The sequence below is a fragment of the Peromyscus leucopus genome, chromosome 4, assembly GCF_004664715.2.
Source record: "Peromyscus leucopus breed LL Stock chromosome 4, UCI_PerLeu_2.1, whole genome shotgun sequence".
In the NCBI taxonomy this organism is placed as follows: domain Eukaryota; kingdom Metazoa; phylum Chordata; class Mammalia; order Rodentia; family Cricetidae; genus Peromyscus; species Peromyscus leucopus.
The window spans coordinates 12,616,204-12,640,046 of record NC_051066.1 but is presented as its reverse complement, the minus strand read 5'-3'; the positions used below and the strand labels follow the sequence as shown (position 1 = coordinate 12,640,046).

The 23,843-nt window shown below is 49.3% G+C and overlaps 2 protein-coding genes and 1 long non-coding RNA gene across 4 annotated transcripts; 1 reads left to right on the top strand and 2 right to left on the bottom strand.

Moving 5' to 3' along the window:
* Nucleotides 1-10,601: 10,601 nt before the first annotated feature.
* Surf6 (surfeit 6) lies at nucleotides 10,602-16,847 on the bottom strand. The gene is made up of 5 exons (XM_028858744.2): nucleotides 16,644-16,847; nucleotides 14,084-14,287; nucleotides 13,654-13,742; nucleotides 12,125-12,325; nucleotides 10,602-11,968 (listed from the first exon to the last, which is right to left on the bottom strand). Exons 1-5 carry the CDS (start codon nucleotides 16,735-16,737, stop codon nucleotides 11,489-11,491), a joined length of 1,068 nt encoding a protein of 355 aa, XP_028714577.1. The 5' UTR covers nucleotides 16,738-16,847; the 3' UTR covers nucleotides 10,602-11,488.
* Nucleotides 16,848-16,896: 49 nt separating this feature from the next.
* On the top strand, nucleotides 16,897-23,467 carry LOC119087834. The gene is made up of 3 exons (XR_005091315.1): nucleotides 16,897-17,199; nucleotides 21,189-21,325; nucleotides 23,380-23,467. It is a non-coding gene; the product is annotated as an uncharacterized LOC119087834 (long non-coding RNA).
* On the bottom strand, nucleotides 18,335-23,838 carry Med22 (mediator complex subunit 22). Of its 2 annotated transcripts, XM_028858752.2 has the most exons (5): nucleotides 23,767-23,838; nucleotides 23,460-23,618; nucleotides 21,984-22,064; nucleotides 21,097-21,305; nucleotides 18,335-19,034 (listed from the first exon to the last, which is right to left on the bottom strand). In XM_028858752.2, exons 2-5 carry the CDS (start codon nucleotides 23,580-23,582, stop codon nucleotides 18,845-18,847), a joined length of 603 nt encoding a protein of 200 aa, XP_028714585.1. In that variant the 5' UTR covers nucleotides 23,583-23,618; nucleotides 23,767-23,838; the 3' UTR covers nucleotides 18,335-18,844. The 2 variants fall into 2 exon arrangements, with proteins under 2 accessions (XP_028714585.1, XP_037060552.1); XM_037204657.1 differs by lacking the exon at nucleotides 23,767-23,838 and having other exon boundaries at nucleotides 23,460-23,760.
* Between the last annotated feature and the right edge of the window lie 5 nt (nucleotides 23,839-23,843).

The following is a 23,843-nucleotide window of genomic DNA, read 5'->3' as shown; positions in this document are numbered from 1 at the left end:
CAGGTGACTGACAGAGTCAGCTAAAGTAACTCTTGAAGAGACAAAGGTATTTGATGGTTTAATCTTGAGGGCACCACCCAAGACCTGAGATGGATTTTTCTTTCTTTCTTTCTTTCTTTCTTTCTTTCTTTCTTTCTTTCTTTCTTTCTTTCTTTCTTTCTTTCTTTCTTTCTTTTGACCAGGAGGAAATAGCTTTTCTTTAATGGGCCTCAGTAGAGCTCTGACATCTGTCTTCAGTGGTCCCCAAGACTACTGTAACATTCCTCACTCAAGAGATGAGAGCCTAGAACTACTTAGGAAATGAGCTGAAACTGGGGGATAGATATAACCCATTTCCACCATGAAAATTCAGACTTCCCTATACAAAGCATTCACCGGAAGGGGTTGGTGGCTGGAGTTTCCGTCACACCCTCACATGTAGCCTCAAAGCAAGGGTGTTGACTTGTGGGGCTGTAAGATCAGAGCTCCCTTCCCTGACTCCTGACCTGCAGATAAGACAAAACCAAAGACAGTTCTGTTTCTGGCCAAGGATGGGAGTAACACTGCTCATTTCTGGGGGCCCTGACCCTAAATTTTGCTCCATCATCATCATAAGGACAAAACTGACTCTGGCAAGTTGTCCTCTGACCTTCACGTGGCATTTTTGAAAACACAGGATTATAAATTTCACCCTAGAGTGCCAGTCCCCATTTTCTGGTTTACTAGACATGTGTTCTGTGGAGCCTTGTAAAATTTGATTATACTCAAACCACAAATTAGTTTCCCTTCCTTACCTCCCCTCATCTTTCTCCATGCCTCAGACTCCCAGGCCTCTTTTCTACATAAATAACCCTAAACCCTACTGATACCTACTTGATACTGATCAAGGGGTTCATGAAAAGGTTGAGAGTCTGAGAGACGGCTCAGCAGTTAAAAGCACTTCCTCCTCTCCCAGTGGACCTGAGTTGGGTTCCTCGTGTGGTGGATAAAGAAACTCCATTTTGCCAGGCATTTATCTTGGTACCCACTAGCAGTTTGTCTCTGACTCCAGTTCCTAGAAGATAAGTTCCCAGTAACCCCGACTCAGTGACCCCCACACTGAAATGTATAGCCATAACCATCTACTTGTTATGGTATGACTAACTGCTTTTTTTGGCTTCTGTAACTTGCTTACACAGATACCCAAAGATTGTTTTGAGTTGCTCTAACCATTTAACTTGGCAGAAAATACCAGTTGTTGCTTATGAAAAGACTAATTGGCCGGGCGGTGGTGGCGCACGCCTTTAATCCCAGCACTCAGGAGGCAGAGCCAGGCAGATCTCTGTGAGTTCGAGGCCAGCCTGGGCTACCAAGTGAGTTCCAGGAAAGGCACAAAGCTACACAAAGAAACCCTGTCTGGAAAAACAAAAAACAAAGAAACAAAAAAAAACCCAGAAAAACAAATAACACATACAAAAAAAAAATAACCCTGTTTTTTAATTTTGTTGTGTGTGTTTCATGTATATTTTCACACACGAATATGAAGAGGCCAGAAGAGGGCATCGGATACCCTGGAGCTGTTGTCACATATAGTTATGAGCTGCCTGATATAGGTGTTGATGTAATAGAGTTTCTTTCCCCTGAGTAAAGAGCATAGACTAAATCCAATTATAATTAAAATATTTATTGATTAGCTGGTAACAGCATAGCAGTCTTAAAGCCAAATCTCAGGCATGTCCTAAAGGAGAGGTATGGGGAAAGGTTTTTAAAGAGGAAAATCACAATTTCAATATCTACACAAGCAAGCAACAATTAGTCTTTTTGTTTGTTTGTTTGTTTTTTGTTTTTCCAGACAGGGTTTCTCTGTGTAGCTTTGTGCCTTTCCTGGAACTCACTTGGTAGCCCAGGCTGGCCTCGAACTCACAGAGATTCGCATGGCTCTGCCTCCCAGAGTGCTGGGATTAAAGGCGTGTGCCACCACTGCCTGGCTTGTTTTTTTGTTTTTTTTTTTTTAATGCAGAATGCTGCTTATTGAAGGAGGGAAGAGGTCTTAAATACAGGCTTACAGCACAATGGGAGAACCCCGGAGAGCAGAATTTCGCTACCAATGTTTTACAATCTTGCATCTAAGCTGTTAATGCCCATTATGCAGGATACACAGACAAGGAACTTCCCTTAAGCATTCAGGAGGGTGGAACCCGGCAGGGAATTAGCATAGGGAGGATATCAAGGTCAAGGTCAGCAAGCAAGGCAACAGTTACCCAAAATGGGGGCCAGGGCCCTACAGGTCCCCCTTTTACTAAAAAATGAGCTTCTGACTTAGGTTGCGTGGGATGTCAGCAGGTCACCTTACCCGTCATGGAGATTCCTGCCCAGGCCACACAGGTGCTGGAGACAGGGTTTTTCTATGTAGCCTTGACTGTCCTTGAACTTGCTGTGGACCAGGCTGGCCTCAAACTCAGAGATCCACCTGCTTCTGCATCCCTAGTGCTGGGATTAAAGGCGTGTGCCACCACTGCCGGATATCTACTGGGTTTTTGTTGCTAATACAACTTCACTGTGGGTGAGAGTTTGGCCTCACATTCTCATGTGATCTGTCAAAACACAAACAAAAACTTTAAAAATAGTACAATTGATAAGTAAAGTGCAATTACACTTGAGAACAGGATGTAACCTTGCATTTGCACACATGCTTTGACCTTAGACAAATGCCAGGTTAGGAACCTGTCCCAAAAGCACAGCTCTTTGAGATGACAGGTCCCTCAAGGAAGAGTGAACCTGACACAAAGAAGATGCACATGGGGCAAATTCTTAAAAGCCCTGCTTGACGCTTTAAAGGCAAAGCTCTCTCTGAGGGAAGAGCAGCACATTTCATTTCCATTTCCCACAAAGTCAAGTTGAAGATTGACTGTGACAATAGGCATATGACGCAAAGGAGCCCGTGAGGTGGCCAGTGGCTGATGTCACCGCAGAGCCGTGTAGCCCCAGCACCATGCAACTGATTGAACAGTACTGAACCAACTATGTGCTGTTTTTGCTAAAAGTGCTGACCATGCTCTTGGGCGCACAAAGTGACTGAACACAAGATGAAATCCTGGTGCCTCTGCCTTGTCTTGGTGTCTGTCTCCCTCACTAGGGTGGAAAGCACAGAGATACGTCATCTTTTTCTGTTCGTCAGGTTGGTTGGTTTGTTTGTTTGTTCTGATACTGGGTCGCTCTATATAGATCTGGTTGTCCTGGAACTCACTATGTAGACCACACAGACTTCCCTTGAATTCACAGAGATTCTGTCCGCCTCCACCCCACCCCGCCTCCACCAGCACGCGCACAGTGCTGGATTAAAGGCGTGGGCCACCACACTAGACCTAATTTGCCTTTAACCTTTCCCTCTGGAGTTACTTTGGATTCCAGGAAGAGCAAATCCTCACAGGATAAATCCCCCACAAGCCTTAGAGGGGCACAATTACTCTGAAACAGAAGTAATACATCTTGTAGAAACCAGATTGGTTAGCTAAGGGGAAGACAGCTACCAACAGAATAACAATTCATCAGACCTCTTTGCAGAACTAGAGCTGAGATAATGTTTTGTGGGACTACACTTTGGTCAACTCGGCTTAACCGTTTTATCTCCTCAAACCAAACCTCACGATGGTTACCCTGAAGAAGGGCCTGGGACCACTGGACCCTTTTATCTGTGCTTTTCCCAATGTGGCTGCATTGAACCAACCTCTTCTCTGTTTTCCATCATGATTCATCTCTTTATTTAATGTGTTAGGACGGATAGCTGAGCCTAGACTTTAGTCCTAAAAACTCCAGTGACAGTAAAGACACAAGACTAACCAAAACCAACTGGGACCAACATGGCCAACTGAGATGACTTGCCACTAACCATCTTTTGCTTTTGCTTTATCATAATGTTGTCTCCATATAATTAGTCTTGTGAATTGCCCCCATCATGCACCTGACACTGTGACACATCTGAAGAATCAATACGAAGACAGGAAAGAATCTTAAGGGAAAATTCCTGAATTCTCTGCCTTTCTTCCCATCTTAGCTCATGAATACTCTTCCTCTCTATTAAAGTATTAAAGTCTGCCATAAGACAGAACTATCAAAATCCTAGGGGATATGACTCTCTTGAAGAATGCTCCCCTGCTCCCTGTCTCTTGTGTACTTTCAATGTATAATAAAACTCCCTCCCAGTTCTTGACTGTACCTCACCTATGAAGCACCCCCTTATCATGGGAAGAACCTTAGTATGGTCTTTCAACTTCAGCGCCTTCCCCGGCATTCCCCAGCAGCAGCAGCAGCAGCAGCAGCAGCAGTAGCAGCAGCAGCATCCACCCTGGTGAGCCAACTAGATCACCAGGAACTGGTGAACTTTCTTGCAACTATCACTGAAAAGCCAACAGAGGACTTGGTACCTGAAGAATGCTGCCAGAGTATATGTAATCCAGTGCAGAGCAGGGTAAGAAACGTCCGTGCAGAACACAGGAACACAAAATCACCCATTCTGCATCTGCGTTTATTCGTTTGTTGCCTCCCACCCCTTTTCTAAGAAAACTAATTTTTTGTTTGTTGGTTTGTTTGGTTTTTTGAGACAGGGGTTTTTCTGTATAACTGCTCTGGCTGTCCCAGAATTCACTTTGTAGACCAGGCTGGCCTCAAACTCACAGAGATCCACCTGCTTCTGCCTTCCATTAAAGGCATGTGCCACCACACCCTGCAAAAACTTTCCTAGCTAAAATGCAGATCTCCAAGGGTTAATTATTAAGAACAGAGAAAATGCTCAGTGGTTAGGAACACTTGCTGTTTTTGCAGAGGATGAGGGTTCAATTCCCAGAACCTACATGGCAGCTCACAACCAATCTGAGAGACCTAGCACCCTCTTCTGGCCTCCACAGGCACCAGGCATGCATGCACACAGTGCACTTCCATGCAGGCAAAACACTCATACATATTAAAAATAAATAATCTTTGGGAAAATAAACAAGCAAAAATAATAACACAAAATAAAAATAACCCCCTCATCACAGAAACATGTCCTTGCAACAGACAGAGACCATAACAGAAAGCCACAACTGATCAAGTGGCAAAGCACAGGTAACCATGCGGTACCTCACCCCAATCGCTGCATCTACAATGCAACTCCTGCACCTAAGTTTCAGGGAACACTGCAGAAAAGGGAGAGTTAGAGTCAGAGAAACAGGAAGCTTGTAGTGAGGTTTCATCTCCTAGAAGCTACATCCCTGAAGTCTCATCAGCATGGCTGCCTACACAAGCTCTGAATAAGAACAGCAATTGGCAGGCTAACATGGAAGGGGAAATCTCACGGCACCTTAAGGGCAACTAAGACATGCTGAGGGTGGGAGCTAGTTTTCCTCAGAGAAGAGGTTAACCCCACTGAATGAGAATAAGACCATTATCACAATTTAAAGCCAAATTTGAAGCCAACTTCAACTAATGGACTCTGTTATTTATTAAGCGGCACTGTTTACCATGTGAGAGAAGCCACGAGGTACAACAAAACCCACTACAAGAGTTTATTAAGGGAAGGAAATAGAAGGAGTGTGCATAGGCCTATGGAATGACCCTGCAGGAAGAGAGGGAAGGAATAAGTGGAACCCTCTTTTATAGGCCCCCTCCCCAGCACATGCGCATATGGGCTTAGGTAGCTACGCCATGCATGCGCATAGATTACGTGACCATGCAGCACACAGATTAAGTAGGATGTAAGGCCCTAGGATCACTAAGCATCTTGCCTGGCTACTGGACAGCGCGTGTGCGGTCATGTAGCTGGGGGGGTGGCTAGGAATTCTAACACTCTGGCCAGGTCCATACCCAGGTCCCTGGGAAATGGCCCCAAGTCACAGTTTGCAGAAGCTTAAGAAAGAAAACCAATAATTTTTTGCATTTCCCATCAGGTCCAATCAGAGGCAAGCCTACAGCCTGACGTACCTCCAGCCTACATCCAATCAGAGGTAAGTGTACATCTTGATGTAGTTCCTGCCTGTGAACACCCTCCCCCCCTTACATGTGATCAAGCACATCTTGTGCAGATGGGTCAAACAAACTTGTTTAGGGGAATGAAAAACTCGTGGCTTTTTACCTCCCACAAACAACAGCCTCCAGCCTTTCAGGAACTATCTGTTCTTGGGCAAGGGGCTTGTAGAGCAGAAATATTTTTGTTTCATGAATCTCTAAGGCATAGTAATTAAAACTTAAAATATAACTTTGGCTTTCACAAAGAGCCCCCGAACTGGATATTCAATACCAAGTAGTCAGCCATGAAATCACATACATACAAGTAACATTATACAGAATAAGCAGGTTGTATTTATATATTTAGAAATATATACACACACTTGCAGAGACTGAACCAACAACCAGGGAGCCTGCATGAGACTGACCTAAGCACTCTGCATATGTGTGACAGTTGTGTCGCTTGGTCCTCTTATGGGACTCCTAACAGCTTGAACAGGGGCTGTCTCCAACTCTTTTACTGGCTTTAAGGATGCTACTTCTCATACTGGGTCACTTTGCCCAGCCTTAACACATGGGGAGGAGCCGAGCATGGTGGTGCATGCCCTTAATCCCAGCACTTGGGAGGCAGAGGCAGGTGGGTCTCTGTGAGTTTGAGGCCAGCCTGGTGTCCAAAGTGAGTTCCAGAACAGCCAGGGCTGTCACACAGAGAAACCCTGTCTTGAAAAACCAAAAAATACCTGTGGAGGTGATCAGTCTTACTGCGACTTGATATGCCTATGAGTTTTATTGATACTCATGGGAGACCTGCCCTTTTCTGGATGGAGACAGAAGAGGAGGGGATTGGGAGATAGGAGGGGAGAATGGGGGAGAGGGACTTGGAGAGGAGGAAGAGGGAGAGGCTGAGGCTGGGAGGTAAAATAAATAGATGAATAAAAACATGTACATACATATATACATATGAAACAAAGAAATAGAAGCATAAATTTGAGAGCGAGCAAGGAGGTGTTACATAAGGGTTGAAGAAAGGAAAGGAAAGGGAGGAATGCTGTAATTATACTTTAATTTCAAAAATAAAAATAAACAAAAACCTAGAAGGGTATTTTTTTTTAATGAGTTAATTTTTAGGCCAGGTTGGTGCACACCTTTAGCTCCAATAATTAGAAGGCAGAGGCAGATTGATCTCTGTGAGTTTGTGGTCAGCCTGGTCTACAGAGTGAGTTTTCTGGGATTAAAGGTATGTGCCACCGTTCAGGCCCAAGAATATATATTCTTACTTCCAGCTGCAGTTATGTTTGGGGATTGTAGGGTAAAAAGGCCAGCCAAAGAACCCCACCCTGGCGCTGAAAAACCAGAGCCAGTGAAAGAAACACACCCTGGCCCTGAAACCCACAGTCAGTGAAAAAAAACATACCCTGGCCCTGGGACCCGAGCCAATGAAAGAAACACTCTACCCCTGAACCAAGAGCCAGTGAAAGAAATACACCCTGATCCCAAAACTAGAGCCAAAAGGCTAAAATGGGACAGCGAAAGAAACACACTTTGGCTCTGAAAAACTCTAGCTCTGACTAATGAAACCAACCAACCCTGAGCAGGAAAACTAATCCTTGAGCAGTAATCTTCTCTCTGGAGAAACTCCACCCCTAGGAAGCCCTATGTAAGCCCCTCTGCCTGTTCAGTTATGGGCTGTGCTTTCTCACCCTGGTAGAGACAACCACTCTCCTGGACTCCGCCTTCCCAAATAAAACTCTTTCACAAAAGAGTTTTGAGTGAAGATCTTTTGTTGGCATGGCGCAGAATCTTTGCCAGGACATTCCCTTGCGGGGCTGGAGCCAGAGGAGATTGCTACATTTCTACACGGGTTTCCCCTGCCCCTGTAGCAGAGTAAAGCAGAAGTAACATCTTGGGCCTGAGCTAAGAAGAAACGGATACCTCTGCTGGGAAGGCCCCTTAAAGGGAGGGGGTAGAAGCGGAGCAGAGCTCAGTTGTAACGGAATGGTACTCTCTCTTAGGGGAGCAGGATCCCCTGCAGGGAGACCATCCCCCACCGCACCCAGCTTCAGGTATACCCTTTCTCCTCATAGCTGTAGGTATCCAGGATATCTCCCTCCACAGCTGTAGGTATAGCCTGACTTCCCAACCAATCAGGATACCTTTCCCTCCAGAGCTGTAACACTTGGAGGGTTCATTGCAAAAACCATCCTTCAGATGCTCCATGCTCCTCACCCCTCACAGCTTCCTGTCTCTGTTTGATTTCCCTGGAAGCACTTGCTGCTTTTGTGGAATGGGTTGTGAAGCCCTGCTCCTGTTGTGCCCTTGAGGACTGCCGTTCTGCCCTTTTCTCTAGTGGAGCCAATTCTGCCTTTAGGTGGTTGCTGTAGTTTGTCCTCCTCCATTTTGTGTGTGTGTGTGTGTGTGTCTGTGTGTGTGTGTGTGTGTGTGTGTGTGTGTGTGTGTGTGTGCGCGCGCGCGCGCGCGAATAATCATGAGCCGGGGCTGGAGAGATGGCTCAGAGGTTAAGAGCACTGGCTGCTCCTTCAGAGGTCCTGAGTTCAATTCCCAGCAACCACATGGTGGCTCACAACCATCTGTAATGAGATCTGGTGCCCTCTTCTGGCCTGCAGACATACATGCAGGCAGAACACTGTATACATAATAAATAAATAAATCTTTTTAAAAAAGTTTAAAAAAAAAATCATGAGCCAAGCCTTTAATCGAAGCACTAGGGAAGACACAGAAGCAGGTGGATCTCTGTGAGTTCGAGGCCAGCCTGGCCTACAGAGTGAGTTCCAGGACAGCCAGGGCTAGAGATCCCGTCTTTAAAAAACAAAAAAGGAGTCAGGCGTGGTAGCATACACTTATAGTCCCAGCATTTGGGAGGCTGATTAAGTTGAAGACCAAGCTAGGCTACATGTTAAAACCACTGTTCAAACAAAACAAATCTCCCACTGTACAAAAAGAGGGCCAGGAGAGCATTCACCCTATTAGCAATGATAGCAATATTATCACAGGAGTGGGTTAGTTGTGAGCTATCTATTTCTTTCTTTTTTTTAAAAAAAAAAAAAAAGATTTATTAATTTATTATGCATACAATGTTCTGCCTGCATGTCTACAGGCCAGAGGAGGCTACCAGATCTCATTACAGATGGTTGTAAGCCACCATGTAGTTCCTGGGAATTGAACTCAGGACCCCTGGAAGAACAGTCAGTGCTCTTAACCTCTGAGCCATCCCTCCAGCCCCGTGAGCTATTTATTTCTATATATGGGTGTTTTGTCTGCTTGTGTCTGCAGCACCTGTGTGCCTGGAACCCTCAGAGGCTAGAAGAGGGTGTTGGATCCCCGCAACTGGAGTTAAAGACAGTTGTGAGCCACCATGTGGGTGCTGGTAACCAAACCTCAGGTCCTCTGCAAAAACAATAGGTGTTCTTAACTTCTGAGCCATTTCTCCAGCCCTAGTTGTGAGCTCTTGATAAAGTTTTTATTGTTTGCCAGACATGGTAGAGGATATCTACAATCCCAGGAGCCTGAGGCAGGAGGATTGCTGTTTGAGGTTGCTGGTAGTTACATCATGGCAAAATTCAGGAAGCAAAGAACAGAATTGAAGCAAGGTAGGCTACAACCCTCAAGGACCATCTTAATGTCCCTTCTCTGCCAGCCATGCTGTTAGGAAATAATTTCAGTGTTGCATGAAGGAACACATACCGTCAAAGTAATTCAGCAAAGTACTTTCTTTTTGTAAAAAAACAGGTGCACCACAACCCAAATGGGGCTGAGTACACATGGACAAGCGCTCTTGTCCTTTATCCCAGGATCTGGTCGTGACTGATTTCATTCGTGGGCTCAACTTTACAATCTGATTGGCTAGTTGGCACAAGGGGGAAGAGGATGTCCAAGGAATAAGGCCCTAGTCAGGACCACCACCTTTGATAAGAAAAACAAAAAAAAAAAGCTCCCACAAAGCACCTGTGCCAACCACTAGGGGACCAGCTACTCAGACATAGCCTTTGAGGACACTGTAGTTTCAAACAATAACCAGTGGTTTTCCTGGGAGAGTTTAGAATACACATATTTTTTTTACCACTTCATAAACTTAGACTCTAGTCACCTGCCTAACTGTAGCTGCCCAATATTCTAGATCTTCCCCCCACCCCATTATTCCAGTGTATGAGGGCCATGACACCACAGTGTTGAGGACAGTGCTCTCTCCTTTATTGCAGGCGCTAAAGATTGAGCTCAGTCATCAGACTCACACAGGAAGTGTCTAGATGACTTTTTCTTTTTGAGACAGGGTCTCTTGTAGCCTTGGCTGGCCTCAATTCAGAGATCCACCTGCCTCTGCCTCCTGAGTGCTGTGAACTAAAGGCGTGTACCATAACACCAACAATCACTTAATTCTCATCAGTCTTTAGTAATTACAAAAGTACTCCAGCCCCACCACCCCACTCCTGCACCCACACCCTCACCTAGGAGGGTGACTCTGCACCTACAGACTGTCCATTCTCTCACCTGGCCAACAGCTGTCCTACCTCCACTCACAACCTCGTCCTGGCCAGCACCCTAGGAGCCATTCTGCCCAGACTCTCTGCCACCAAAAGCACACTGACATTTATCTTAGGGTTTCTATTATGGTGATAAAACAAAATACTGTGACCAAAAGCAACTTGGGGGAGAAAAAGGTTTATTTCATGTTCATTTCCAGTAACAGTACATTGCCAAGAGAAGTCAGGTCAAGAACCTGGAGGCATGAACTAAAGCAAAAGCCACAGAGGAGCGTTGCTTACTGGTTTGCTCCCCATGGCTAGCTTGGCCTGCTTTCCTATATAACCAGGACCACCAGCCCAGAGGTGGCACTGCCCATAAAGAACTGGGCCCAAAAGAAAATGTACCAGACTTGCCCACATGCCAATCTACTGGTTTTCTCCTCAGCTGAGGCTCTCTCTTCTCAGAGAGATAACTCTAGTCTGTGTTAAGCTGACATAAACTAGCCAATATACCACTACATCCTAAGCCTCCTCCACCAGCTGGCCCACAGGCGGCCATGTGACCCAAGGCACATCCTGTGGACCTGGGACTCAGTTTTGTAGCGCTGGAGCTCTGGTCCAGAGACATGCCTGACTGGATCCGATTCTCCCAAGAATCCTGTGGGCTCTTACGTTGCCAGGAGCTTGTAAACACAGAAGCAGTAGTCAAGGCTTTTTGTTCTCATGGCCACTGGAAATACAGGTGGGTAGGAAGAGGTCAGTAGGGTGCCTCACCCCAATCTCTACTCCCCTGATTCTGGAGCCTTCAGAAACATGTATACACACACACACACACACATACACACACACACACACACACACTCACAAAACTTGTGCATAGATCCCCTTTATCCCTCCCAGGATCTGGAGGACACTGTGCTACTTAAGGATGATGCCAAAACATCCTGTTGGCACACAACTGGAGCCCTCACTATGGCTGTGTGGTGCAAGAATGTGTAGATCTCATGCAGGAGACCCACAGTCTGTCACCTAGGTGCCCAGGGAGGAAGCCGGCAGGGGCAAGGCGCTCAGGAGAGGCCCGCACGCTCCAGGTCCTGTGGCAGCACCCGGCCCTTCTTGCGGGCCTTCTGCAGCCGCCGCTCGGCCCGCGCGTCCTTTTTCTTGCGCAGGTTCTGGCGCCGCCGGTCCTGCCGCTGCTGCATCTTCTCCACCACGTGCTCCGAGCGCTTCTCCCACCGGCGCTGGCGCTGCGCCTTGCGCTTCTCCTTGCGCTTCAGGGCTTCCTGCAGCAGCTGCTCGTTGTCACGGATCTTCACGCCCTCCGCCTTGTACAGCAAGTTGGTCCACTTCATCTTGGCCTCCAGCTCCCGGGCCTTGCCTGCGTCCTGGTCTCGCAGCTCCTCCAGCCGGTCCTGCCGCGCCTGCAGACGCTCCAGCAGCTGCCTGTAGTTCCTGCCCGTCAGCGGCGTCAGGTTCCCTTTCACCTTCTGCCGCTTCTCCTTCTTCCGCTGGGCTTTGCTGGCCGGCTCGTCTTCAGTCACTTCCACCTACAGGTAAAGCACATCAATGAGATGGCACACCGATCTCACCAGCGACACAGACCAATGACTTCTGTTCCCTTAGATAGGAGTCACCAGCATGCACCTACACCATCAGCAAGGCGCAAAGTTGGCCCAAAGGCACCCAGCCCAGACAACCCCCACCTTATTAAAGATCAGCCCCGACTCCTGCGGCTCCTTGCAGGCCACTTCTGGGGGTGCCTCGGCTGGCTCCTCCTTTTTCTCAGCCTTTGCAGCCTTCTCCTTTGCTCGAAGCTCTTTCCGCTTCCTCTTCTTCCGTTCCCTCTCCTGCTTCCTCCGCTGTCTTTTCTCTAGAGTGGCAGCAGACAGCTCCTTGGTGCTGCCCTGAGGGTAAAGAGAAAAGGTGGGGGTTCATTCATTAGAGTTTTTTCAATCTCGAAGCCCTCTGTCTGGCATATGGCTGAGATGAGAGGAAATCCTCACGCAGGCCACAAGTCCATGGCGTCCATATTTCACCAGCATATAACCCGTTACCCAGATGTGAATAGCACCAATGTGGTGAGGAACCCCTAGAAAGGATCATGGGTCCAGTTCCCAGGCCCCCTCAGCATACCAGAGCACTTCATCTTGCGTGTGGTCATCCACTGTCCTAGAATTCAGAACTTAGGTTGGGTTTCTAGGATAGAGTGCCAGTCCTAACCACTGTAAATTCTGCTCACGACAAACACAGGCTGAGTGCTCTCTGTACCCCTTCCTGCGATAGCCAGAGAGAGCACTGTATATGTGACCAACTCAGGCCTGTGCTGCAGGATAGGGGCCTTGAGCCTTGATCCCCTTAGGAACCTGGAGTCAGTGAGTACCATACATTGGGAGAGTGAGAAGTTAAAACTCAAGAACAGAGCCTTAGAAATCGGAGTGCGGGAGTGGGGGGAGGTGCGACCAGGCATGGTAGCCAGCACCATGTAGCACTAAGTCAGGGCTGGTCAGGTCACCTCACTTGTGGACACTGACCTTTAGAGGCACAATTCAGGCTATACTCTACCCATGTGGCATCAGTGGAGGCAATTCCCCAAAGGAAGGAGGTCACACTTCTCTGAGGGACAGAACCTTAAGGAGGCAGATGACTCTGGGGACTCCAAGAAAGGAACTATACCTGCTACCTCAACCAAGAGGTGCCCTGTTGTGGAATATCAGTTTAATGATGCAAAGATGTGTTGCATTCTTTTATGTTGCATTTGTTTAACTCTGTAAAGTTGTGTCACTTTGCCTGTCTAAAACACCTGATTGGTCTAATAAGGAGTTGAATGGCCAATAGCAAGGCAGGAGAGAGGAACATGCAGGTCTGGCATGCAGATAGAATAAACAGGAAGAGAAGACGGGGAGCAAGAAGAGAACACCAGGGGCCAGCCACCCAGCCATACAACCAGACGCAGAGTAAGGAGAGGTATATAGAACAGAGAAAGGTAAAAGCCCAGAGGCAAAAGGTAGATGGGATAATTTAAGTTAAAAAAGCTGGCTAGAAACAAGCCAAGCTAAGGCCAGGCATTCCGAAGTAAGAATAAGTCTCTGGATATTTAATCGGGAACTGAGTGGTGGGCCCCAAAGAGAAAGGGTAAAACAAAAAACAAACTCCACACCCCACGCTGGCACAGAAATGAGGAGGGAAAACTCTACGAGTCTGCTCCAGGTGCTCAGGAAGACGCCCCATTTACCTGGCCCCGGGCCAGCTGGATCTTCTCATGTAGCCGCTGTCGCAGGAAATCCAGTGCAAAGACAGAATCGGGTGCTGTGACTTGGCTCTCTGCAGGGAAGGAGACTAGGCTGGAAGAGGGGCTCCCCACCACCATTCCTCCCCCCCTCCTTCCCCAGTGCCACTCGTGGGGTTACAGGCCACCAGTAAGTTCCAACCCAGCTCCTTTAAGACAGATAACAAATGCATCATGAGGCTGGTCACTATGACATTAGAAAAACAGTGTGTGTTATGGACCATCATGCGCTCTGTCTTCTATTCTGCTCCTATGGTCTCCCTCACTGAAAAGTCTCGTATCATTACCATAAACCCGTTGGTACCCTTGAGCAGTGGGGACATTTGCCTCCAGGTCCCATCCCAGCTCTGACCACACATGCTTTGGAGCCCCTCACCTTCAGGAGACTCCGGGGCACTGGAGTTCTTCTCTTGTTTGGAGACCGTTGGTTTCTTAGCCCTAGAGGAGGTGGGAGCCGTCTGCCCTACGGGCTTAGTCTTGTGTTCTGTGGCTTTCTGTCCCTGCTCCTGAGATTTCTTTTGTGTTTTCTTCCTTTTCTTTTTCGGGGGGCCGGCAGCTTCCAAGCGTTTTGTTCTGACAGCTGAAATGCAAAACAAGCTGAATCCCTTCTGACCAGTTCAGCAAAGAAAGATCCTGCAAAGGCACTGATCCCAGTGATGCAAAGGACCAGGTGGCTAAGCCAGTGCCACCTGTCCAGAGCTTAGTGCCACCAACTGCCTGGGCAGCAGGTGGCCACACCTCGGTAATCCCTGCATTTGGAAGCTAAGGCACTAAGACTGCTGAGAGTGTGAGGCCAGGCTGGGCTACACAGCGACACCTTGTCTCAGAAAACAAAAATAAACTAACAATTTCTTAAGAAATCTAAACTACACTCACACACCTGACCCAGCAGATAGGTGTATGAGGAATAGACCACAAAGCCAGGTTTCAGGTTGGTCATTACCACATTATCTAATTATAAACACCCACTTCCAGGAACAAATGATGGTCCTGCTACGTACGACACTTTCTCCTGACTACCCCAAACTGAACACTTGGCTCATGTATAGCAGTTTCCTCCTGGATAAAACCTTCCACCGTGGGAAGCTCCTTCAGCTCAGGAAGCTCTGGAACTGACCAGCTTCACTAGCCCCTTCTGCCCCAAGCATATACAAGAGGAAGGCCAAGTGACTCTGAGTCAAGCCAGAACACATGGAATAGACACTCTCCAACCTGCTGAGCTGCCTACAAGTAGTGCAGTGCACTCCAGGTTTCTAGCTTTTGAGAGCCATCACCCATGCTGGGGTGGGCTTTGGTGATACCGTAGTATTCATACTTTGGCCTGTCATCGCTGTGTCTGCAAAGACCGATGGACTCATCAGAATTGCAGTGGTGTAGAAAGGCCGGAATGTTACAGGTCCAGAGGATAATTACCTTATCTCAAGTTAGCTTTAGTCCCATGAATAATCCATTTCTTGCCCACCTCTATATCTGTGACTAATAGATAAAAACTTTTTAGAATCTCTCTCTCTCTTTTTTTTTCTTGGTTTTTCGAGACAGGGTTTCTCCGTGTAGCTTTGCACCTTTCCTGGAACTCACTTGGTAGACCAGGCTAGCCTCGAATTCACAGAGATCCACCTGCCTCTGCCTCCCGAGTGCTGGGATTAAAGGCGCGCGCCACCACCGCCCGGCCTTTTTTAGAATCTATTAACTTAGCAGATCAACCTAAAAGTTAAGAACGTCAACAGCACCAGGTGAGGTTGTACACGCCTTTAATCCCAGCACTTTGGGAGATGGAGGCAGAGGCAGGCGGATCTCTGAGTCAAGGACAGCCTGGCCTACAGAGTTCCAGGACAGACAAAGCTACACAGAGAAACCCTGTCTCAAAAAACAAAAATGTCATCAGCATCTGGGCCTAGAAAAGCTTCCCACATCTTGCTATAACTACCTGATGTACACACCAATGTATTTTAAACTTGCCTTGGCTTTCTTTGTTCTGTAAAACTTAAAAGAAACTGCTTCAAGAAGATTTTGTGTTGGAAAGTGGCATTTGGGGTAACCAAATCACAGGCCACAGTCATTCAAAATGGGCTCAGAATAAACCATTTAAGGTGAGGGCTGTGGATTCCTGGAATTCACGGGGATCTGCTTTGCTTCTGCTTGCCAAGCATTGTTATTAAAGACATGTGAACCATGCTTGCCACTGCCCCCGCCCCAAAAGACTCATTCACTCATTTTATGAGCGTTGTAAGTATGTATGTCTGTGTATCATAACCGTGTCTGTTGCCGCTGGAGAACAGAAGAGCGTATAAGATCCCCTGGAACTGGAGTTAAGGGACTGTGTGTTGTAAGCTGCCACATTGATGCTGGGAACCGAATATGGGTTCTATACAAAAGTAACAAGTGCTCTTCACCGCTGAGCCATCTCTCCAGTTCTTTTTACTTTCTGGGAGGGTTTCCTGAAGTTGCCCACGCAAAGGTGAACTTATCAATGTATACAGCCCAGACAGGCCTGCGGGCCTTTACCCTCGAGGGCCTCAGCCTCCCCCACGAACCAGGCCCAGCGGCAATGAACTCTTTACGATGAAAGATTTACTTTCACTTCTAACGATGAGGAAATGTTAGCATTTTAAACTAAACGTCCAAGAATGGAGTGTACGTACTCTCAACTCACGAAACACACACGGACAAGAACTGAAAGACAACCACCAGCCAGTGAGAAAAGTCGACGACCTCTTCATACTTTACTAGCGAGCACGTTTTTCGTTCCGTTCGAGTCTGGTAGTTCCCTAACCACCTTCCCCTCCATCAGGGCCCAGCGCCCTCAGGAGCCGTAGCTGTCCCAGCGACTACCGGCTCACTCTTGGATCACGCGTGGAGGGTCCGGATCCAAGCTAGGACAGCGGCCCCGTGCGACGGCATCCACTCCCAAAGGCTGCTCGGATGGGCTGCCTTACCCCACTCGCTCCTCCGCCGCTCGGGGCCAGGCTGTGCGCAGATCTTCTTGGCCAAGTCCTGCAGATAGGTATCCTTGGCTTGCAGAGAGGCCATGGCTGGAGACCACGGCTGACGCCACGCGCGGCGGTTCCCACGGCTCTATGGCCCACCGGAAGCACCATGCATGCAGGCACTGACAGCCGAGCGTTCGATTGCCGAGCCCGACCACGCCGGAAGTGCCGTGTGCGCAGGCGCCGCCAGGCCAACGCTCGCTATTAGCTCAGGAGCACCGGAAGCCACCCCCCAAGTATTTGTCTCAGTCCAAACCACAGTGTACGCTACCCACTCAGAGCTCGATTGGCCAGGCCTGAGAGGCCGGCTAGTCAGTCCTTAACCTGGAGGCGTTTCTCTAAAGAAGTAACATGAGAACGCACCGGTTCCGCCAAGCGTCAGGGCTTCAGTCCCGCCCTCTCCGCCTGGCAAAACGGAAGCCATTCTGGCTTCTTCCCTATCATCGTCCTGAAGCCCAGAATCCGGCCCAGCACCCCACAGTCACTCACAGCAAAACACAAACAGGTATTAAAAAAAAAGTGGGGTGACAACCGGAGACATGAGTATGGCGTGGATCCTAGATTACATGCAGCAGCCAGGCATCTCAGTTGTTTCGATGGCACTGGGCCTTTAGGGGTGAAAACCCCTTGCAGGCTTGCAGATGGCATTGAAATGGCTTATATAGAGGAAATGGAGGGAAAAGCGAGGCCCTAGCAGGGCCTGAACAGGCCTTGCTATACACATGGCTACGTAGAGTTTTTTGCGTGGGTCTTGGTCACTCACAAGTTAATGCTCGTGGGGAAAAAAAGGTGATACAGAAGTTACATCACTGTTGACTTGGAGTTTCTAGAAAACTGAATCCCTGTCCTTCTCTCTGGGAGCAGTGCCCCCAGCAGCACAAGCTGGAGAGCGGCGATTTTTGCTTTTAAATGTGAAGGACAGAATTGACCAAACAGAATAAAACACAGTGTCTTTCATTAAGATTTTTGGAAGCCCTTCCAAACCGATGCTTCTAGTGTTCCCCCAAACTCCTCCACCCTGTGACTAAGCTTTCTCCGTCACTTACGAGCTCTTCCAGCAGTTAACATTGCAGACTTCACTCTGATGGAAAACTCCCTCACTGGGACAGCGACTTCCCCCTAGCTACCCACTTGTTTTGTGTGCTACCTTCTGTTTGGCTATGTAGGTGCTGGACACCTGGTGACCAGCCCATGTTCCTCATGGCTGACTACTTTTGTGAATGAAGCTTGCTCACCGTAGTTATGAGTGACAGGCTGAAGGCCAGTACCATGATTTCTGCATGTCAGTGATGAGCCTGGTACAGAGAGGCAATGGGGTCCGAGTTCCTAGTTGTTTTTGCCACTTAATTTCTCAGCCTGTGGCTCTAGACACACCCCTTCCAAGCCCATGCCCACTCCAAGATGCAGACATGATAGCGTCAAGCTGGGGTGGCAGAAGTGGGTGGCACCAGAGGTACAGGTGCGTCTTATCTGAAGTAATGGCAGATTTTTCATTCATTTACCAAAATGTCAAGGACCTAGTAGATGCTAGTGGGAGAGGGGTCACCCTGGAGTCCAAGGTTACACAAGGAGGAGGGGCCATTGCTCAAGGAACCCAGGGGCAATCTTGGACTGATCAGAAAAGAAAGATGAACAACACAAAAAAGTAATGTTTTATTCAACAGTTTTATCACAAAAGTAGCAGAATGAAAATGGCGGCAGAACCCAGGAAGATGCCCTGGCTAGCTGCCTCTCAGTCTTGCTAGGATTGTCAGATATGGCACAGACAATGGTGCTCCAGGCACCAGGCAGTGGACAGGGCTCTCTACACAGGGGCCTGAGCCAAGGATGGGTGGCTGGACTTGGCTAAGGTCCACTGAGCACCTCCCAATTCTAAACAACAAGCTGAGGCTGTCTTTCTATCACCAGCCACCCTCCCTACTCAAGGTCCTCAATGGGACAAACCTTCCACCTGGCAGTCAGGAAGGTAGCCACTAGAGATGAACATCATTCCCAACTGTCACAGGGAACTGGCCCTGGCCTGGCCACGTCCCTGAGGCTACAGTGCTCCTGATCCCCAAGTCCCCAAGTGGGAGCTGAGACTGACAGGACTTGCTTTCCGATAACTAGGGCCCTGGGGAGGGCTACCCTGAGAGGGTACCCCAAGAGGCTCAGGTGTGTTCTGTGGGGCCAGAGCCACTACCATGGGAGTGGGCAGGGGCTGCAGACTGCAGGGGACCAGCACCAGTCTCCGGGGATGCCAGAAGAGGGGCAGAGAGGCCATCAGCAGAATCTGTGTCGAGGTCCAGCCTCCAGTAAGCTTCACACAGAGGTAGGTCATTAGCTTCGCAGAGACTTGAGCTTTGCCACCACAAGAAACCCCCAGGAGTGACAGGAGCAGGCAGAGGAAAGCCAGGGAGGAGAAAGCAAGACAGACGCAGAGTTAAGAAATGAACATCACCTGACTGCCTCCCCTTCCTCTCCTGTGCTGGCCCCTCGGCTACCAGTTCTAGCCACCCTTGCATCCAAAGAAAGAAGGCCATGTGACTTAGGCAAGCTCTCCCCATGGGCCACATGTCCTTCCGGACACTTAGGACTCCCCTTGTCCCTGTGGGTCTCCTCCCATCCTGACCGCCCACCCTGTACCAGCAGGGTACTTTACAAAGACCGTGGTGGCAGACCTGTGTCTGTCCCTATCAGGGAATTGGCCTAACTAGAAAAAGTCAGGAACAGAGGTCCAGGCATTTCTCTACACACCACTGCTCCAGCCCTATAGCTTCATGCACTCCATTTCCCCTTGTTATACAGGGAAGACCAGAGGTGGGAAGAGAGAAGGATTAACCTCAGCGGTCATGGCAGTGGTTACCTGGAGCACATCTGTTTCCACAGCTGTCTAATATGCACAAGGCCCTGGCCCCATACCTGCCCCCAGCAGTCCCTCTCAGAACTACCCAGAAGAGTAGCATCCCCAAAAGAGTGGAGGGGAGGCAAAGCCAGAATTAGCAAGCAGTGAGTGTATAGGCAGGAGTAGCTGTACAGAGGGGAAGCTGGGCAGCTGCTGGTGGGGTGGGCATGAAGCTGATAGGGGCAGATGGAACCCACTGGCCCCTGCACAGAAGAGCACTGACGTTTAAGGTAATTCACAGGCAGAGGGGCAGCTGCTTTACCATGAGGAATATGGAAAAGGTGACTGCCCAGAGGGGACACAGGTTGTCCCAGAAACCCATGCAGGTGGCACAGAGAGACTGAGGCTTTGGAAACCTGATACTCTGGGTTTCTGTCCTAAGCAATTTCATCCCCAGGGTTTCTCTATCAACCCCTGTAGCAGGGCTGAGTCACTGTCCCAAGACTGATCCACCTAGGAGCCCTTGAAGCGGTAAATGTCCAAAGGGTGGTGACAGGAAGATGTGAAGGGATTCATCCTGGGTAAGTGGAAAGCTCTGCCTTTTGGGGATAGAGGATATGGTCCCCTTTGTTTGCTAAGCTGATCAATACTGGAACCAAGGATCGCCCCAGAACTCTCTGGAAAACTTTAGAACTGCTCCAGCTGGGCAGTGACACTGAGTCTAGGATGGGAAAAGCAAGCCCTAGACCACACACCACCCAGTCATGGACACCCGTGGCTCCTGCTGCAGCTTCTGTGCAGCAGGAGCAGCAGATCCACCACCGGGGGAGAACAGGTTTGCCTGGGAGAGGGGGCTGCTGGACGGAACCTTAAATTCAAGCTAAGGGGGTGTGAGCAAGGCCGCCATTCTCTAGCCTCAGTTTCCCGAATATTTCATATTGTACTCTTAATTTCTCAAGGCCTCTCTGGTTAGGAAAGTATCAGGTTTCAAGTGGCCCTGAAGAGGACTAGGTGACAGACCCTACCTACTGCTATCCTCTGGGGCACGCATAGGTCTGATACCAGGAGGCTCCAGGACCATGAGGACATCCAAGCATCTCAAAGCCAGTTCTCAAAGCCACCATGCTTGAGCTCCTTCCCCAGTCCCAGTGTTCATCTCTACACTGTGGAGTCTGACGACACCCACATGGAACTGAATCTCTGGGCTAGCAGTAGGCAGTGGTGTCCCGGAGGCTGGACATAGTTAGAGACCCAGAAGGCCACAAGAGGCCAATCCAGCCTGGGCTGAAATGTCTAGACAGAGATTTACAGCAGTAAAGCGGAGACTGCACTGCCCAGGAGGGCTTCCTTGCCCCAAGGGGTGCCCTTCTCTGGCCTCAGCCGCTGACACCAAGTCCTGTGATTTTCACCCCACTTCATTGAGGGGAGGCCTGGGCACCAGCTGATGGCTGGCTGTGACCGTCTGTCCATCAAATGCTCTAGTAAGGAGGGCTGGAAAAGCACAAGGCCCTTGAAGGCCCTCGTTGGCCTGGGCAGGCAGCAGGTACCACCTGCATGCGAGTCCAGCTCTATTTGTACCTGGACGAGTAGTATTCCTCCTCCAGCTCATACAGGTCGATGGAGACCTCGTCCCGCAGGGTGATGAGCTTGCGATCACACTCTTCCTGCAGGGCGCGCAGCTGCTGGTTTCGCTGGTCAATGGCTTCGTTCACAGATGGGAAGTCATTGAGGATCAGGAACTGCTTGAGATCAGATACCAGCTTCATCAGTGACTCACCAGCTCGGACCTGCCACCATCATAATCAGGGTATGAGAGGAGGCGGAGACGGTGGCCCTGCTCTGTGTAACAGGTGCTGGGCCAACAGTGGGTTCTCTGGAAATCTCAACTTCATGGCCAACAAAGAAAAGTACTAGCCTGCACAGAGCCATCTGTGAGGACAGAGAAGGAACTGGGAAGGCAGGATCAGAACACACACACACACACATTCCCGCCGACCACAGGTGGAATAAGTTTGCTTACTTCAAGGAGCTTTCCCTCCCCAACCAACCAGTCACACCATGTACACATCCTGTGCACTCACTCAAAGCCAACAGAAGACTATGCCCTGGGTTTCCTCCTGCAAGGATTCACTGGGGTCTTTGCCCCACACATTGTCATTTGCTGGTACCCTCTGCACAGACACTGGCCTACTGGGTTTTCCCTGTAAGATCAAGAGGGGCTCACATTTTACATATGACAAAAGGCCGTTTGCCTTTCCGTTTATAGCCAGCCTTGGGGAACCTTCATGTCAGCAAGAAGGGCTGCCTTCCTCCTGACCACTACTGTCTACTTGCCACCCCCTCCCCCAGTGACCACTAGGGGCAGTTTCCTAAAATGTGCTCTGGCCACCCCACTGTTCTCTCGTTTGCTGCTCTGGACTCCATCCATGACCCCTAGAGGGGCGTTTTCCACCCTTGCCACTCACGATGTTGGCAGCTCGCACGTGCATCTCGTAATTGTCCTGTTCACCCTGAGTAGCCCGCGACACCTGTGTCTCATCCTCAATCTGGGGACAAATAAGAAAGTCTAGAATCAGCCCAGGCAGCCACCTGGCTTAGCCTGGTTCACAGAAACCCAACAACTAACAGCCACCACCCCACCCTGAGTGCCATCACCACAGCCTGCCTGCTTATCAGGCCTTCCTGCATATCCAGCACTCTACCCCTATCTAGACAGCTGGCAATGTCCACTCCAACCCCCTCTTGTTCTGTGGGTGACAATAGGTGACTTCATCACATCAAAGGGACACTGCCAAGTCTTTTTGAGAAAGTTTACGCGAAATAAGATGCTCAATAAAGGACAAGTTTTTGCTTTTGTTTTTGTTTTCAGACAGGGTTTCTCTGTGTAGTTTTGGTGCCTGTCCTGGAACTCACTCTGTAGACCAGGCTGGCCTCGAACTCACAGAGATCCGACTGGCTCTGAGTGCTGGGATTAAAGGTGTGCACCACCACCACCCGGCATAAGACAAGATTTTTTTATCTTTGTTTTTTTGTTGGTGGTGGGTTTTTTGTTGTTGTTGTTGTTTTGTTTTGTTTTCCGAGACAGGGTTTCTCTGTGTAGCTTTGTGCCTTTCCTGGATCTCGCTCTGTAGGCCAGGATCACAAAGATCCACCTGCCTCTGCCTCCCAAGTGCTGGGATTAAAGGCATGCACCACCACCACCCGGCCTTAAGGCAGGGTCTCATGTAACCCAGGCTGTCCTGAACTTCTGACCCACTTCCTAAATCCTGACATTAAAGAGTTGTGCCAACATCTAGTTTATTCAGTGCTAGGGACCAAACACAGGGCTTTGTAACTGCTAGGCAAGGGCTTCACAATCTCAACATCCCCAGCCAGAAGAAAGTGCCTTTTCAAGTGACCCCTCCTGAGCAGGCACCGTATTGAGCAGCTAACTAAGGAGGGCTTCCTCACAAAAGCCTGAACTGCTGTTCTCAGCTTACAGATGGACCAGCTAGAGACTGACAGATCTCAGCGGTCTTGAGGCATCTCAGAAATAAATAGAGCAGCAGTTCTCAACATGGCGATTCACAAACAGTTGCAAAATTAGTTATGAAGTAGCAACAAAAATTAATGTGTGGTTGGAGTTCACCACAAACTCATCGGTCATCACAACGATCTACGGCATGGGGGACACTCAGTCCAGGTGGCCACTGTCCAGTAACTAAAGTAAAGCCCTGGCAGTCTCGTCCAGAGTCCTCTGCTCTACCCACGATTGTCATTATTTGGCTTTTCCATTTACCTGCTGACCTTTACTTCTGACACCTTGTCGCTCCCACCCGCACCAGACTTGATCACATTCCCTTTGCATCCCCACCCCTGCAGCAGAATCTAGACATGTACCCAGACCCCAGGGAAAACCAGTTCCTGCCTTCTCGTATGGCCTCGGAACAGCGTCCACGTACCTTGGCGGTCTTGATGATCTCGGTGAAGTTGTCCATGATGGACTTGATGTCGTCTTTGAGCCGCTTGTTGTAAGACTGCAGGAGCGTCTCCTTGCTCTGGGGCAGGGCTCTCTGCTGGGCCATGACAGACCCCGGGTGAGAGCCGCAGTCTGGTCGGACCTGGGGCGGGGGGTGGTAGGGAGGGCTTTCACTACATCAGCTCCCTCCGCGAACACAGGCCCGCAGCCCACGCAGGCGCACAGCACCCACTCCGGCGCGCGGTTTTTGCTCCCTACTACCGCCCGCCGCTACTCCGGACCCGCGGTACCTTGCCCGGCCCCGCCGCCCTCAGCGAACGCGCAGCCGCGACTCCGCACGCCCCCGCTCAGGCCCCGCCCCCGCCGA